A 16,050-nucleotide genomic window follows, 5' to 3' on the forward strand; every position below is an offset into this window, starting at 1 on the left:
TCCACACTATACTATATTGAAAATTGCTATATTTGATTAATCTGCATATTCCAAAAAAATATTTACTTATTGAAGTTTAAAACCCCTATCTACAACTAACCTGTAGTGTACAAAAGATTTAGTGAAAGTGATTAGATAGCAGTAATTAATTCCAGCCTGGATTTCTTTGTCAGCTCTTACATTTAGTGGCAAGTCCAACGAATTTTCTCAGACAATTAACAATTACCACTAGGTAATATTCATTTTTGTGCTACAGCCTCTGGAAAGAATGAGCCAAGAAAGAAAAATACACTTTAATATGATTGTTAAAGTTATATATAAAATCTTCCCCCCTCTCTCAATACGTATATGTGTGCATGTATCAACAGGAAATAAGTGTGTGTGTGTATATATATAATATATATATACATACATAAATATGTACACACAAAATATATATATATATATATATATATATATATATATATATATAGCTCTTGCACACATGTATGTACATATGTGCATGTTTAATACACATTTTACTTGCACGTACACATATTTAGTGTTTAGTTTATGTGTATATATCTTGTCAGATAAAATGTGTTTTTAAAGTATTCTTTACATATTGGTAAACAAAAAAATATATTTATTTTTCACAAGTGTGTAAATGTATTCTGATTACAAATACTTTGGTATCATGGAATAGACATTTAACCAAAGGTCTTTGTAACATTCTTGCAAAATAAGCAAACAAAATATACAGTGTGTATATGTATGTGTATATATATATATATATATATATATTTAAAATTATATTTATTATGAGATGTAGTTGTACATATGTTTCTGGAGCCATTGCATCATACTTTCTTCTTCTAGTTTTTTTTTTTTTAGGCCACACAAATCTTACTTCTGCATTTTGGAATGGGATATTCATATTTATTTAAACTTTAAGGCAGAGTCAGAATAGAAAATATTTAGGGAAAATAAAGGTTGTTTGTTGCACGTCCGCCGAGCATGAGATACTTAATTTTTGCCGGCTCTATTCTTTTGGTGTGAGATTTGGCTCGCTGAGCACAAAGTACATCAGTCTTCAGCTACAGAGCTGGCGGGTGAAGTTGGTCAATTTAATTCCCCGAGATCTGAAGAAGGCCGGTATCATCTCATATAGCCCCGGCAGAGCAGATCATTAGCGAGCTCAAATCTCTTCTGCGCACGGCGAGGGTTTATAGAGAAGTAAATAGACAACCATCATAAGTCCAGAAAATTGTCTGTTCGACCTGCGATAATAGGGAAGGGGCGTTTAATAGAGTTCAGCATTTATTTGTTATCAGCATGCAAGCAGGAACGGCCGTCACATAATCGCTTTTTTTTTCCCTATATATTTTTCGGTGGGTTGGAAAGTCACGTGAGTGCGCCCCCAACCCCACTGCACACGCCACGGTATGTTTTGATTTGAGTCACAGCAGACGGCTTTAGCCACAAGAGATTCTACTGGTTTAAACCAGCGTAAACCAGATTTTTTTCTACTTTTTTCCCCACAAGCCTACAAAGAAGCAGATTACCCCACTCCTTAAATTCTGCTTTGTTAACTTTTACTTTTTTTTAAATCTGCAAAAAAGACCCCTCTGTCATTTTAATTATTTGTTTATGAATATCAGAAAGGTAGTTACAATTTTTCGTTGAGTAATATGGTAAATTGATATAAATAAAACTATGTAATATATTTGTTAAAAAAAATTATACTTTTCCTGTATATGTATATATATTGTTTTTATTCTTATTTTCATTGAGTGTCACTGATTAAAATGATAAAGGAGCTGCATTCTGCTACTTAGCTTGCTTACAAATCTGACAAAAAAAAGCTTATATTCAGCCATCCAGCACAAATAAGATAAAGAATCTTTTTTTCCCTCTTTTTTTTTTTGTTTTGTTTTATTTTTAGGTCTGAACTTTAAAGTTCATTGAATGTGCAGAATAAGTTTGGCCAATTAATCCTTTTTGCTACACAATATAAATTGTTACAAATACATTGGGTAATGTTGTATTATTTACCCATATAATAAGGAGATGCATTTTGGGTCCAGTATTTTGCAATTCTGAACACAGGGAAAATCTTCTTTATAAATCTATGATAGGTTTCTAGAATTTGACAAACCCATATGTGGCTGTATAACGTGTCATCTCTAAAAATTCTACCAATGACATGTAACTGTTTTTATAAAGAAATGGGTTTTCTAAAGAAAATTTTAATATTTAATTAAAATATTGTTTTTTTTAAATGTGCCTTATAGTAGAACATACAGTACAAAAACACATAAGTATTTTATTCCATGTAGAACATACAAGAGTATTGTATTCTATTTATAGTATAAAAATGCTTACTTATTGCTATCATTTATATTTTAATTTCTTCTGTACATTTACAGATATATAGTTATATATTCATTTTTAAAAACTTACCTATGGATTTATGCAGCAATAATAGATTATAGAAATGTTTCTTTTTTGGAAATTTAGATTAGATGAAAGAATATAATTTGGACCTTTTTTTTTTTTTTTTTTAAATTATCCAATATTTATTTTCTGAGTTTGTTGATTATTATTAACTATATTTTTTACAATAATTTCTAATAATGATCCAATTTTTAGTCTTTATGGCATTTATGGAATAATTATATGGTAAACAAATACTATTAATCTTAACATTTCTAAATTGTTTTAATTTAAAGATTTTTCATTCTTGTGTGTATGTGTGTATATATGTATATAATATATATATGTGTGTGTGTATATTATATGTGTGTGTGTGTACCTATATACACATGATAAAGAACACACTTTAAAACAAATGTTTCTACTTAATACACCATAAATGTTTTGAAATAAAATACATTTACTACATTGACCGATAGACCTTGTAACACAAGTTTATTTCTGGTATCACAGTCCTAAAGGCGCATTTGCACAGTCCTGTCACTCATTGCAGGCAACAGAAGCTTCCTTGACCGCCTCTCCTAAAACACCAGCTGAGACCCGTTGCCAGCTCCTGACCTACACTCTTATTATGGTGCATCAGAGCTGCAATAATTTGCTTACAGAAAACCTCAATCTTGTTACCATTGGCCGTCATTAAGAGCAGCGAACGCTTTTTAAGGAGAATGGATTTTATACGAAAGAACTTATGCTTATAAATGTGCTTAGAGAGAAGATTTATTTACAGCGGGTAATCCGAGTATACTGAGAATTCGTTGTTGCAAGCACCTGGCAGGAGTACGCGACCACCACGCTAAGATGATAATCATGTCAGTGGTTAGGCAGATCAGGCTTCCCGCTTGATAAACATTCTGTGGCCTCGTTGTCACAGGCCGTTGCCCCACTCAGCAGCTATACTTAGACCACCAAGCACCAGGCCCCGTCATTCATTTTCGAGGAAGCATCATGTGGATTTTTGAATTTGTGGCACATGGCAGAGTTTCTAGTTAATTTGTAACAGTAGAATTTTTGCTGTGTTTTATAAATAGTTAGATGAGGCGTCGCTGTCCCTGTAGTGGAATCGCCACATCCCCCCCCCCCCCCGCTGGAATAGCGGTGAATCCCGCCGGATGAGAGGGCGACTTGGTGGAAGTCTATGCTATGAGAATACAGAGGCTAAAAACCTCTCTCTTCTTTCTAACACACAGTTCCACGGAGCCATTCCCCTCTACTTGATGATAGCGTCTTAGATGTGGTTTTAAAAGAGAATCCCAAACCATTTTTTCTGTTTAATGTGACAGTATGAGAAAGTGATCTTTAGTCGCTCATAAAAAGGAGCCCGGAATGTAGTCTGTGTTTAGCTTCTTTTAATGTGTTTGTCTGTGATTTTTAAATGCTAAACATGTAAACAGATAAATTGTCAGTGTTAATTCTGTATCCTGTCACACAACTGATCCCTCTCTCTCTCCCTCTCTCTCTCCCTTTCTCGCCTTTTTATCTTTCTTTGTGCATTCATGTTGCAGTTGATAAAATTACGGGAAGAGGTGAGTGCTTCCTAGCCCCCCATTCCGCCACCCCCTTCCCCTCTCACACTTTGCATTAGTTCTTTAAGGCTCTGTTTCTATAACTAAATATTAACTTTTTTTTTTTTTTCAATCCAGATTTTGAACAAGATGCATACAGAGGCGTTGCACAATTTACATTTCCCGCAAATGTTTGTTTCTTAACAGGTTTTATAAACCTCCCCTCACCAAAAAACAAATCGAAAATAGTAACATCCAGGGCTCATGATCCTTTATGAAGGACATGAAGCCTGAAAAAGGATGGGGCCATTGGTGGTTTAAGCGTAATAGGGTGTAGACTTGTATGGATATTAGCATAGACTCTATTGTGTTGAGTATCTTAGGTGTATTTGCATTGTGCATGCTCCGAAAATGAGCGCCAGTCACACCTACAATTAAAACCAGAGAAGTGTGATGGGGCATACTCACATAGGCAGAGTTCACTAAGGGTGTATGCAGGCAAGTGCAAGAAAGCATGTATGTGTAGATATGCATCTTAGGAGACGTATATTTATAGTACAGCGCAGGAGCAAGTACACGCCGATGACTTGCAGTAAGCCGAAGCAGAGGCGTATGTAACTCAAAATACGTACACGCTCCGCATATATGTATGTGTGTGTACCTATATACACATGATAACGAAAACACTTTAAAAACAAATGTTTGTACTTAATACACCATAAATGTTTTGAAATAAAATACATTGATTATGCGGTAATATGACTTTCTGTCCAAACATGTTCTTTTTAAGTAATGTACTCCCGGTTTACCTCCACCTCTGCACCAGCCATGCGTGACTCTACCATGAGATACTAATATATGTGAGATTTGATGACGCCACATCAGTTTCATTATCTAGAAAGAATAACAATAAATGTTTTATTGCTACAATCCTACGCTATGAGATGTATTATGTTATTATGCCTATTTATAATTTACATTTGCTACTGTAAATTATTACAGCCCTTTGAGGTCGCCTTGTCTGTGACCTGTGTAAGAGCCTCAAGCTTTTACGGTGTCTTTAAAACCCATTGGCGATGTCTCATACATATAATTTACAGTAGGAGTGGACGCATATTATCCCAAATAGCATCATCCCGTATACCATTATTGATGATATAATAGATTTTAGACAGTAGGATCATAGGAAGACTAATAATTTTTAAAAAATAGTCTTTCAATGGTAGATTTTTGGTGAATTTTTATGTGATCACTTCACAGTAATTTTATTTCACCATGTAGCATAGAAATTTGAGATGCAGTTTAATCATTAGTGTGTTGTGATGCAGTGTATCGCTGGTATTAGCCCCATTATTTATTAATTTATTTTTTTGTACTGTTTTATTTTCAGAACATGCCACAGGCTTTGCGACAGAAAATTTGCACTATAAATTCAATGTTTGTATATCTGGGCAGTTTATTGTCATTCCCTGATTTCTGGAAGATACATTAACTAATTGGGGTCCTTTTAAACGTGGCATCACAATATGGCGAGCTGTAGCTATTTCCACATTTTTTTTTTTTCTTAGTAACTTTTTAAATATTTTTTTTATTTATTATTTTTTAAATAAATAAATACAGCTGATGAATGCTGTAATTGCACCGCTGTGTACTGATTATATATGAGATCAATGAAACATTTTTAGAAGTTGCTGAAGGCTTCTGTAACATATAATGGCACAAGTGCACAGGCAGCTTACCCCTTGTAAACTCTGATCACTTGTGTTTTACACCAATATAAATTTTACATTAATGTAACTGCTGTATTATACCTCAGTATATGTAATAGTTTTCTGTTGGTAGAATTAAGTCAGATCTTATCACACTACAGTGGAAATTGTCCCATGAAAGAAAAGAAAAAATGGACGGATGAAGAGGGGGTTGGAGTGAGGGGTGTGCGTGTGTGAGTAATTATTAAATAAATATATATATATATATATGTATACATACACACACATATACAATCTGTTACACCTGAGTCTTTCTTCTAAGACTTACTATATTTTCAAAAATAAATATGAATTTAATATTGAAATTACTTTGTCCCCCAGCCACCATGTTCCTATAATTTTATATGGCAGAAATTGAGTCCACAATTCGTCCTTTAAAGTACATTCTATCATTTGCAATATGAAAGTGGTTAAAAGCAGAAGGAATATGTGCATTGTCTTTTGTAACAGTGATACAGCTTTCATCTCGCACAAATAACAGGAGCCGGCTGCAAGTAATCAAAAGCGGCTATTATGATTTCTAATGAGAATTACAAGGAACAAAAAAAGTAATTCCGGGTACTCTTTCTACTTTCCTTCTTTTCTGTGTATATAGAGACTTTTATAATGTATTGCCAGATGTGGAGATTGTACGTTATCCCCTGTGCGGGCCCTGACATGCCAGACGCCAGGCTGTCTTCTGAGGATAATGGGTATTTTCTGGTAAATACACACCAGTTCCTATGTATGAATTTATATGGTGTCATTGTGGCCTTACAGCACGTATTGGGATGAAAAGTCAGTTCAGACATTACAGGCGGAAAAAGCAGCCTGTAACAGAGAGCTTACGCTCTTCTTATCCTGTGTACTGTAGTGCAATTGTACGAATTGTGTCATTGAGTATTCTCTCCTTTTTTTTTTTTTTTTTTTTTATTCATGAGGCCACGCCCTTTTTGTCACATGACTTTTTACATTTCTCTGTAAAGGAATTTATAACTGGAAGCAAAGAAGACAACCATGGAAATGGAAATCCATTTGTACAAGTTAATTATGGCTTACGCTAGCGCAGTATCTATCTAGATTTTTCCTTGACATTATTATAGTAGTATTTTATTAATCTAGCACCAGCACATTGCAGAATGTTGTACAGTCAGATAAAGTTTGTTCATTCACATTGTTCCCTGCCCTTGTGGAGCTTACAATTACATTTTCTTATATGTTCTTGGGCCTGGTAGGAAAAGCCCTGAACATGGTAAGAACATACTTGCATCATGCAGACTGTGTTCTAGTGTCATTTTAACCTATTCATCAGGGTTATTCAACATGCGACCGTCCAGCTGCTGTGGAACTACATATTGCAGCATGCCCTGCCACAGTTTTGCTATAAGGGAATGCTGGGATGTTTATTTCCACAATAGTGGAGGGCTGCACGATGGATACCCTTCCTATAGATGTGTTTTTATGATACTTAAAAACAATGGTTGTATCTTCAGCCCCATGTGGCCTGGTCTAGTTATTGCTTCTAGTCAGTTTATCAGGCCGATTAATATTCTTGTCCTATGGCGGTGTAGTAGTACTAGGGCAGGGAGTTCTGGGCCTTGTGGTTCTATCTCATTTGGATAGTCACAAGGTAGCCCATCTCTGAATATACAGCGTACTAACAACTAGAGGGGGACATTTGGTTTTTGAAGTTAGGTCACGATTCAAAGAAAATGTTTAGGATTTGCTGACTATTTCTGTCATTGGGTCAGCGCAAATTTCCGTTAATCAACTCATTTACTCTCAGACAATATTATCTTGCGCATTACAAGATCCCCATCTGGGCAACTCCCACAAAGCAAAGACTTGCTCATCACATGCGCAAAAACAATACCACATACATAAAATGTGTTATCATGTGATCCAGCTTCACCTTGACACCTCCCTATAGATCTGGCGTTGGGCATGGCCCTAATACTCTGACCCCAGGAGGGGTGTGGCTTCCAGGAAAGTGGCCGCATCTCTATGAAATATTGGGCGCGCACGGATCAGGGGCTTTAGTTGACTGGGCTGATCTGTTATTATTTTCTTACATTTTTGGGGGGATATGTACTTTAAGGTGAATGACACATACGGCTTTTTACAAACAGAATATGTCCTTATAGTGTCTCCCTGTTGGTTACATGTAACATCCTCAAGCAACGATTTGCTTTCTGTTTGCTTATTCTACTAATGAAATTGCCTTTGTTCTTATATTTGCTTCTTATTAAGGTCTAAATATTGTTGCAGCCTGTGGCGTGATCGGAAGAGCTCTTTCACAGCTTCAAGGTCATTTTATTAGTGTTAGCATATCCGCAAATCGTGTCGCTGACTCTTTCCCAAATATTATGAAAGTGAATTTTCATTTTTTTTATTTTTTATTGAAATGAGTAAAACTCTTGGAGCCATTTTAGTTAAATTTGGCGCGGTATCTGCATGGGTAACAATAAGGAAAGTTTTCCTTTAGTGGTAGTCGAGACAGGAACCGCGTTTCTGCAAATTCCACCAGCGCAGGAATCTCTGAATGTTCTGATACTGTGTTCTCATCTTATAGTAATGGCAAACCTCTATACAGCAGACAAAAATGATCTTTTTTTTAATCATTTTTGATTTTGTCCATAAATGCTTATTAAAAAATTTTTTTTAGCCACCTGTATTCCTTCACACGTGATTATTTTACCTCTCTTTTTTTTTTTTTTTTTTTTTTAATATGGCGCATTGTTTTAGTTGGGGGAAAAAATGATGAGAAAACGACTATATAATGTGATTCCATAAAAGTAATTTTTCTTTTGGTGATAACTAAAACCCGCCCACTTTTTACTCATTAGCCTAACTGGCAGAAAGTAATGGCGCTGTGACGTCTTTCTAAAGACTAAGGAACATGTTCAGACCACCTCATTTATAGAATGTCCCCCTTAGAAGATTTCTTATTTCCCATCATAGGGAATGTGAACCTATTCCGGCAATTCTGCTGTACTGGTCGCGTTGCCGTGGAGCTGTGGTCCTTTTTATTTTAAGATCTAGGTTGAATCCTGACAGAGGACCTTCACGGGAGAAGAGCTTGTTGGCTGAGTTAAATCTCAAATGCTTCACTCTGCAAAACTTGTTCTCAGAACTCCTGTCCGTAGCTGAGAGAGTAAATCACCATCGCTGTCTGCTCCTACAAAGGCGTTGGAGAAACGAGCTGGGGGATAAAACAAGCCACCAGTTCCCCGCCTGCTCTTTTTGTTTCTGTGTAATGAAAGGCAGTCGGGAAGGTGTACGCAGGTATGGAGTTTACAGGCAGCTTGAAGAAATTTTTTTTTCCCCATGCCGTCTAGATCCTTAAAGACATTAAAACACCCCCATTGTTTGTTCACTTTGCCCCCCCCCTCCCTAAATTGGGCATCCGTTGTGCAGTCGTCTTTCCCAACAGTGATTCATGTACCTCCTCACTCACCCATTGATAGCGTACGACTGGAAGCCCTTTAATTTCACGCTTTATGTACAGCTGGCCTGTACCCGGTTCCAAAGCCTGCAGTGAGAACTGTGGCGTTCGGTAATCGCAGTCTGCAGGGCAGGACCGCAACCAGCTGCGAATCCGCTCCACACAATGTCGTCACCTCATTTATACTTGACGTAAGACTATCTGCACTAACCAGTCCTAGGGTCCATCTATTTGGCAGTCCTAGTTTTCTGCCGAGGACTTTGATGTAGGACCAAGGTTTTCTGGCCTTCCAGTAACGCAGCAAGTCGTGTTTGAAGCGTTTTGCCGTCCCAGCTTTTTATTACAGCCCTGACCCAACTAGCGGTGTTTTACCAACAGGATACTGATAACAGCGTGATCTGATTTTGGTGAATGCAGTTACATTTGTGTTCTCTGTAATTTATGGTATCCAGATAGTAATGCAGCTGTGAACCATGTACAACGATGCTTCATCCAGCCGCACACACAATGGAGGCAGCCGTTTTCTGGAGCCAATATGCAAAGTAATTTGCTAGGAACCAATGACATCACTGCAGCATGTAATATTCATGAGACGCTGGTTCTTAGTGACCGGATGACGTGCTCCCTGTGAGCAAGTGACCGGCGTGTTTTAAACATTGGAACTAAACACACAAACTTTGATTCAGAGATGGACGCATATCACACACCCATTGCGTCTTTGGGCCTGATTCAGCACAGATCGCAATTGTGATTTCAGCTGGGAAATCGCACACAACCCAGCTGCGACATTATGCTAATTCCTAGCACAGCCGGCATAAAGGCGCCTACTTCTGCTTTCTCATATCCGTCCACTCTCGCAGTCCTGTGTATACATCAGGACCATCGATGGACATCGGCTCATCACGCAGCATTTACAACAGGTCTGACCCGCCGCAGAAACTGCAAGTCTCCTCGCACGCACTCAAGCTTCGTATGCAATTGCAGTGGCTAATTTATGCACGCCCATGCAACAGCGTTCAGACAGGCGCACCTGCGTTTTTCTGACCACTCCTCCGTCGTCACCACCAAAACGTTCACAGGCTGTCACTCGCTCTGCGATGGATTCCTCTCTGCGTGTGTAATCGCAGCACGCGCCGTTTGGTTTACATGCATGTGCAATGGATAACAATCGCTCAATCTGCGTACTTGGTTGCATTTGCGATTGCTGTTGAATTGGGCCCTGTGAGGTAATATGCTGATGCTGCAGTAGGCGTCTTGTGTAAGCAGAAGCCTCCTGCCGGCTTCTGTGATCCACTGCTGCATCCAAGAATGCAGCATCTAATCATCTACATGATCATTGGTCACCTGAGTGTGCCTCGCGTCACTGAGGATCGCCGGGGAATTCAGGCTTTTGAAGCCAGTGAAGCTTCGTCCAAGGAGGCGGCCACTGGCTTCAGCGCACCCAGAATGCAGCAGGTCAATCGCGCTGTAGCATTTGGGGCGCTATGAGCAAAATCACAGCCCTGGATCTGCACCTGCACAATGCGGCTTTTACACATACACGGAGCTAGAAACGTTGGAGATGTACGGAAACATCAGCTTTACATCCATCTCTGAATTAGGCCCACAGTTCAGTGTTACGAAAACATAATGCTACTGTTACGGGCCATATTCAATATGGGATCGAAAAGTCCTTTCGGGAAATGTGCATGGGACCCCCCTAAAGATGTCCAGACATGGGGGATCACTATGGAAGTCAGGGTTTGTAATAGCCACGGCAGGTGCAAGAAGTGGTGAAGAATAGCACTTAGATTTTTTTTGGGGGGGGAAATAACTATTCCTATCAAATTTGGGGTACATGAAAATGGGGGTAGCATATTATTAAGTCCCTAAAGTTATTTTTAAAAGTTCTGCAAAAATGCACCTGCCGCTACTCCGCCAATGAAGAAAACCCCTGCCGCATATAAGGGAACCCATCTGGATTTAAATTTAGCTTTTTTAGAAGTGGTTTTTATTTTTTCTTCTTTTCCACCCCAAAATGTAAAATATTTTTTTGGGGTGTCCCTTTTTTTTTTTTTTTTTTAAGCACAGATCGTTTTTATGGGCCATTCCCAGGGGTGCAGGCTATTTTTTTTTTATAAAGCATGCACCCCTAAACCCCAATTCTGCACTTTTTTTCGCTAGCTAAAGGCTGGTGAAAACTTAACCCGTTTTTTTTAAAAAAATTTTTACAAAGACTTTTCGCACCGGCGAAAAGTCTTTTTAATTGAATACGGGGATAATTGAAACATGCGAAAATGACGTCATTGGCGAAAAATTATTTTCGTTTCGACTTTTCGAGCCAAATTGAATATGGCCCTATGTAATAAAATAAAGTATAATCTCTACACCCCATTACAGACAGCTAAATCTCATCCCACATCTCCAGGACAGGGTCCTAACTAGGTCTAACATTGGTAAAAATGCTGTCATCTAATTTTGCTGTGATATTCTGGGCCCTGCCCCTGTGTGTAAAGCCACTAAGTAATACTGAAAGAGCGCTCGCTCTGAATCTGGGCGTTCTTTTTTATTTATTTTTTTGTGCGGCCTCCTGGCCGCTCGCATAGCTGTGGGTGACCACCCACAGCTATTGCGAGCGGCCAGGATGACGGTCGCGATGGTCAAGACCAACAAGACCATCGGGCTTGCGACGAGACCCTTGTGGTAGGGTCTTGTGGCCGCAAGCCCCAGAGAGCTTCTGGCTCTAACAGAGCCGGAAGCTCTCCCACTGACATCACTAGTGATGTAAGTGGGGCCGCTCACAAACGGCAGGCGTTCGCTTGGGAACTCCTCCGTTTGTGAAGCCACCCCCCGGCCACGCCTACCAAACGGGGCGAGCTGTCAATGACCATCAACAGCTCGCCCCCTTTGGTGCGAGGCCTGGAGCGACGGAGCACCCATTGCTAGCCGGGTCTCACGCATGTCCAGTGGGCAAACATCGACCCGGTTGCGAGTGCTCAGCGCTTGCGACCGGGTCTGAATCAGGCCCACTGTTTGTTTCTGCACAGCAAGACTGACAAAGCTGTCAGTCACTCTGGGTCTGCTCTGTTTCTCCTAACATGGCAGTCTGTTGCAGGGCAGTGCTTGCGGCGGGGTATGGTCTACCTCAAGTGCTGCGTGCAGCTCCGATGGCTCTCGACGGTTCCGATTAATCATGCACTTCCTGGAGATGACGTGTGTTAAGAGAGAAAAGTGGGCGTCTTTATACCAGCGTGCGTTCACTCTGCTGTCGCTCTCTAAGACATAGAGGGCGTCCTTACACCAGGCAGTGCAATCGCATAATTTGCATACCCGGCTTTTAGCTGCGAGAGAACGCAGCTTAGCGACCGGGTCTGAATGTGCTCCTTAGTCAAGGATATAAACCCTTCAGTTTTTTCATTGTGTCTGTTTGGCTAAGCCACATACAGCGTATATGGTATTGTCATCAAGCAGAAGCAATGCCATATATACGCAGACATGATCAGTTAATCACTGTGAGGAGCGCTGCAAAATAATTTAGTGTGTGTATGGGAATGTCATGTATGCAGATACAGGCCCTCATTCAGAGCCGTACGCTCTGAGCAGAGCGCGCGCTCTGAATGAGGGCCGCCCTCCATGAAAATGGAGCGTCCTCCTGGACGCTCGTATAGCTGTGGGTCACCACCCACAGCCTATACGAGCGTGCATTTTGATGGCCGCGATGGTCGTGACCATCGCGACCATCGAAACTGCGAGCCGGAGCCTGCGGTTGAGGTTTTCAACCGCAAGCTCCGGAGTGATTTTGGCTCTATCAGAGCCAAAATCACTCCCACTGACATCACTAGTGATGTCAGTGGGCCGGCTTCTGACGGGAGGCGTTCCCGTGGGAACGCCCCCGTCAGGGAGGCACGCCCCCGGCACGCCCACCAAAGGGGGCGTGCTGTCAATCAACATCGACAGCACGCCCCCTTTGATCAGACACAATGAGCGAAGGACTTTCCTTCGCTCGTCGCGTCTGGCGCATGCGCACGACGGAGCTCCCTCCATCGTGCGCATGCTCAGTGCATAACATCGACCCATTTGCGAGCGGACAGCCGCTCGCGAGTGGGTCTGAATCAGGCCCACAATCAGTAAGTGAATCACTGCGGGGAGCGCTGCAAAACGATTTAGTGTGTGTATGGGAATGTCATGTATGCAGATACAATCAGTAAGTGAATCACTGCGGGGAGCGCTGCAAAACGATTTAGGGGGTCATTCAGACCCGCTCGCGAGCAGCAGTATGCTCGCAAGCGGGTCGATGTTCCCCACTGCGCATGGGGGGAGACCCGAGGGAGCTCCGTCGTGCGCATGCGCGAGACCCGGGGAGCGACGGGCTTTCCATCGCTCCGGGTCTCGCACCAAAGGGGGCGTGCTGTCGATGTTGATTGACAGCACGCCCCCTTTGGTCTGAAGCCGGCCCCACTGACATCACTAGTGATGTCAGTGGGAGTGATTTTGGCTCTGATAGAGCCAAAATCACTCCAGGGCTTGTGGCAGGGTCTCCGTCGCAAGTCAAGACCATCGCGACCATCATCATGGCCGCTCGCATATGCTGTGGGTGGTCATCCACAGCTATGCGAGCGGCCAGGAGGCCGCTCCATTTTCATGGAGGAGGGCCCTGATTCAGAGCGAGCGCTCTGGTCAGAGCGTCCGGCTCTGAATCAGGCCCTTAGTGTGTATGGGAATGTCATGCGCACACATAATCAGCAAGTTAGTCACTGTGAGGAGCGCTACTAAATAATCTTGTACAGTACAGATGTGATTAGTGAGTCACTCTGGAGACCACTGCTAATCAATGTAATGTGGAGGAGAACGCTAGGAGCAGTGTAGGAAATGGGAAGTGTAATATTTGAATGTCCTTTAGCTTAAATTAAGGATGGTCCTTCATATTACTCTGTATAACAGATTCTTCTGCTGTCATTACATTTTAGTGCTGTGTGAGTGTCCCAAGGACCTCCATGCAGAGTCTCTCGCTAGATGCGATCGCTCGCCCCCAGCGTATGCAAATTTGTCAAAGTGACGCCACGGTTAGTGATCGCTCGCCAAGGCAGAAGCACACCCACCATGTCTTAGCGAGCGGCCAGCGCACGCCCAATCGCACAGGTAGAGCCGCCCACCAGCACAACGTCCTCACCAGGAAGTGTATTAAAACATTGGTACATCGAGGATCATCGGAAGCGATTGCAGCGCTCGCGGTTGCCTTACCCTACTGCAAGCACTGCGAGGACTTCAGTGTAAAAAACAGGCATGTAACGTGTACTATGACGCTGCCTGTTAATTATGCACGCCTCTGAAACGGCGTTGAAACACTCAGGCATGCCTGCGTTCGCACCTCCACTCCCCCATTATTAGTGTCCAGCCTCTGTTACCACCCACAAACGGCCTGGGCTGTCTTTGCTGGGCGAGCGAGCGGGCTGTGATCGCACAGAGTAGTTCGCGCACGCGCAGAGCGAAGCGTGCGCGCAAACCATCGGGCCACTTGCGAGCTCACAGCGCTAGCGAGAGACTCTGAATGAGGTCCCAAGTGTCTTGTAGCAGTGCTCCTGTATCTCCCACATGGTTATATGCGATACTTCCCCTGCGCGCTTTCCCTAGCTCACAGACCATCAGCTGTGTTAGCGTACAGGACGCGCGTCTTCCTTTCCCGAGCGCAGCACCAGCCACAAAATCCTCTGGTTGAAAAATGACAACTTTTAAGATGCATCAAGTCTCTCTCCATGAATGAAGCGCGTACAGGAGGATGGGGCTCTTAATTGAGATTCCACCAATTTCTCACCCTGATTGCTTTAATTGCAGCGCTGCCATCAGGGCATCGTGTCGTATTCCACTATTCCAATTGACGCTTCCCCCCACCCCCAATGCGCTCACCGTAAACTTATCTCCTATGCATTCGGCGAGCAAGTAATTACCGTGTCCCCGTTGTTGCAGATCTCCTGACCTTCACTGTGGATCTTATCTGTGCTGATCTAAATGCATTGTTTTAATGATTTGTTTCACTCACCCACTCCCCAGCCAACACACACAGAAAGAAAATATCAAGGCGCGCTTTGATGTGGCTTTAGCTGATTCCCTGGTCTGGCCTGCATCTCAGAGATGTGTCACCTATGCCAGGAGGGAATAGGGAAAATCACGTTTTGAATGGTAATGATAACATACTAATCACTTCCTCTCTTTGAAGATGGAAGCGAGATATTCTGTCAGCATTCCCAGCTGCCGCAGCTCCCAGGCATTGGGCTAGGTGTATTAACTTAAGTGTGCGTGTCAATACAGCTCGCCTGCCTGCCACCCACAGGGGCTCATTAGAGCTGGGGGCTTCGCTTCGCGAGACATCCACTCACATTAAATGCGCAACGCCTCCTTTTTCATCATCGTCATTAGTATTATTGTTATTATTTATTAGAAAGCAGTTTATCTCCCCCCCCCCTCCCCCTCCTCTCCTTTTCTCTTCTGTCTCCCTGTTTGCATTGAAATGGCATCTGTCACAGTGCAATCCTTCAATGTAATAATGTGGTACGTACACCCAGCTAGGGGAGGGGGGCACAACTGTGATGTTAGTGCCTATTCTGTTAGGGAATATTTTATAAACATTAAGCAACACAGGTCATGGTGGTCACTGATGGGGATGGGGAGGGGAGATCCTTGTGGCCACAGAGCTTGCAATCAGGACAATGAAGCGTTCTGCTGCTAGCGACCGTGTTAGATAATGAGCATGGTGTGATAATGAGATGATTGTAACTCTGCAATCTGTCCCGTGAGCAATAGGAATGTATAGGTGCAGCGCACTCGGTGCTCTGGTAACTATTTATTTTATACACATTACGCTCTCTCTCTGCTTTTTGTGTTATTGTTTGTTTTTTACGGGACA

General features: G+C 42.0%; 1 protein-coding gene across 8 annotated transcripts in view; it reads left to right on the forward strand.

The window, feature by feature from the left end:
• The window catches only part of VTI1A (vesicle transport through interaction with t-SNAREs 1A), a 428,796-nt gene that overhangs the window by 112,717 nt on the left and 300,029 nt on the right, over positions 1 to 16,050 (forward strand). For 4 of the 8 annotated variants that reach the window (XM_088464951.1, XM_088464909.1, XM_088465016.1 and 1 more), the window contains exon 5: positions 3,978 to 3,998. The exons of the other annotated variants lie outside the window; for them this stretch is intronic. In XM_088464951.1, the coding sequence (XP_088321077.1) occupies positions 3,978 to 3,998 (21 nt within the window). The remainder of the gene's footprint in view (positions 1 to 3,977; positions 3,999 to 16,050) is intronic. 8 annotated transcript variants of the gene reach the window in all.

The sequence above is a fragment of the Taudactylus pleione genome, unplaced genomic scaffold (assembly GCF_031769625.1).
Source record: "Taudactylus pleione unplaced genomic scaffold, aTauple2 ptg000008l, whole genome shotgun sequence".
Classification (NCBI taxonomy): Eukaryota; Metazoa; Chordata; class Amphibia; order Anura; family Myobatrachidae; genus Taudactylus; species Taudactylus pleione.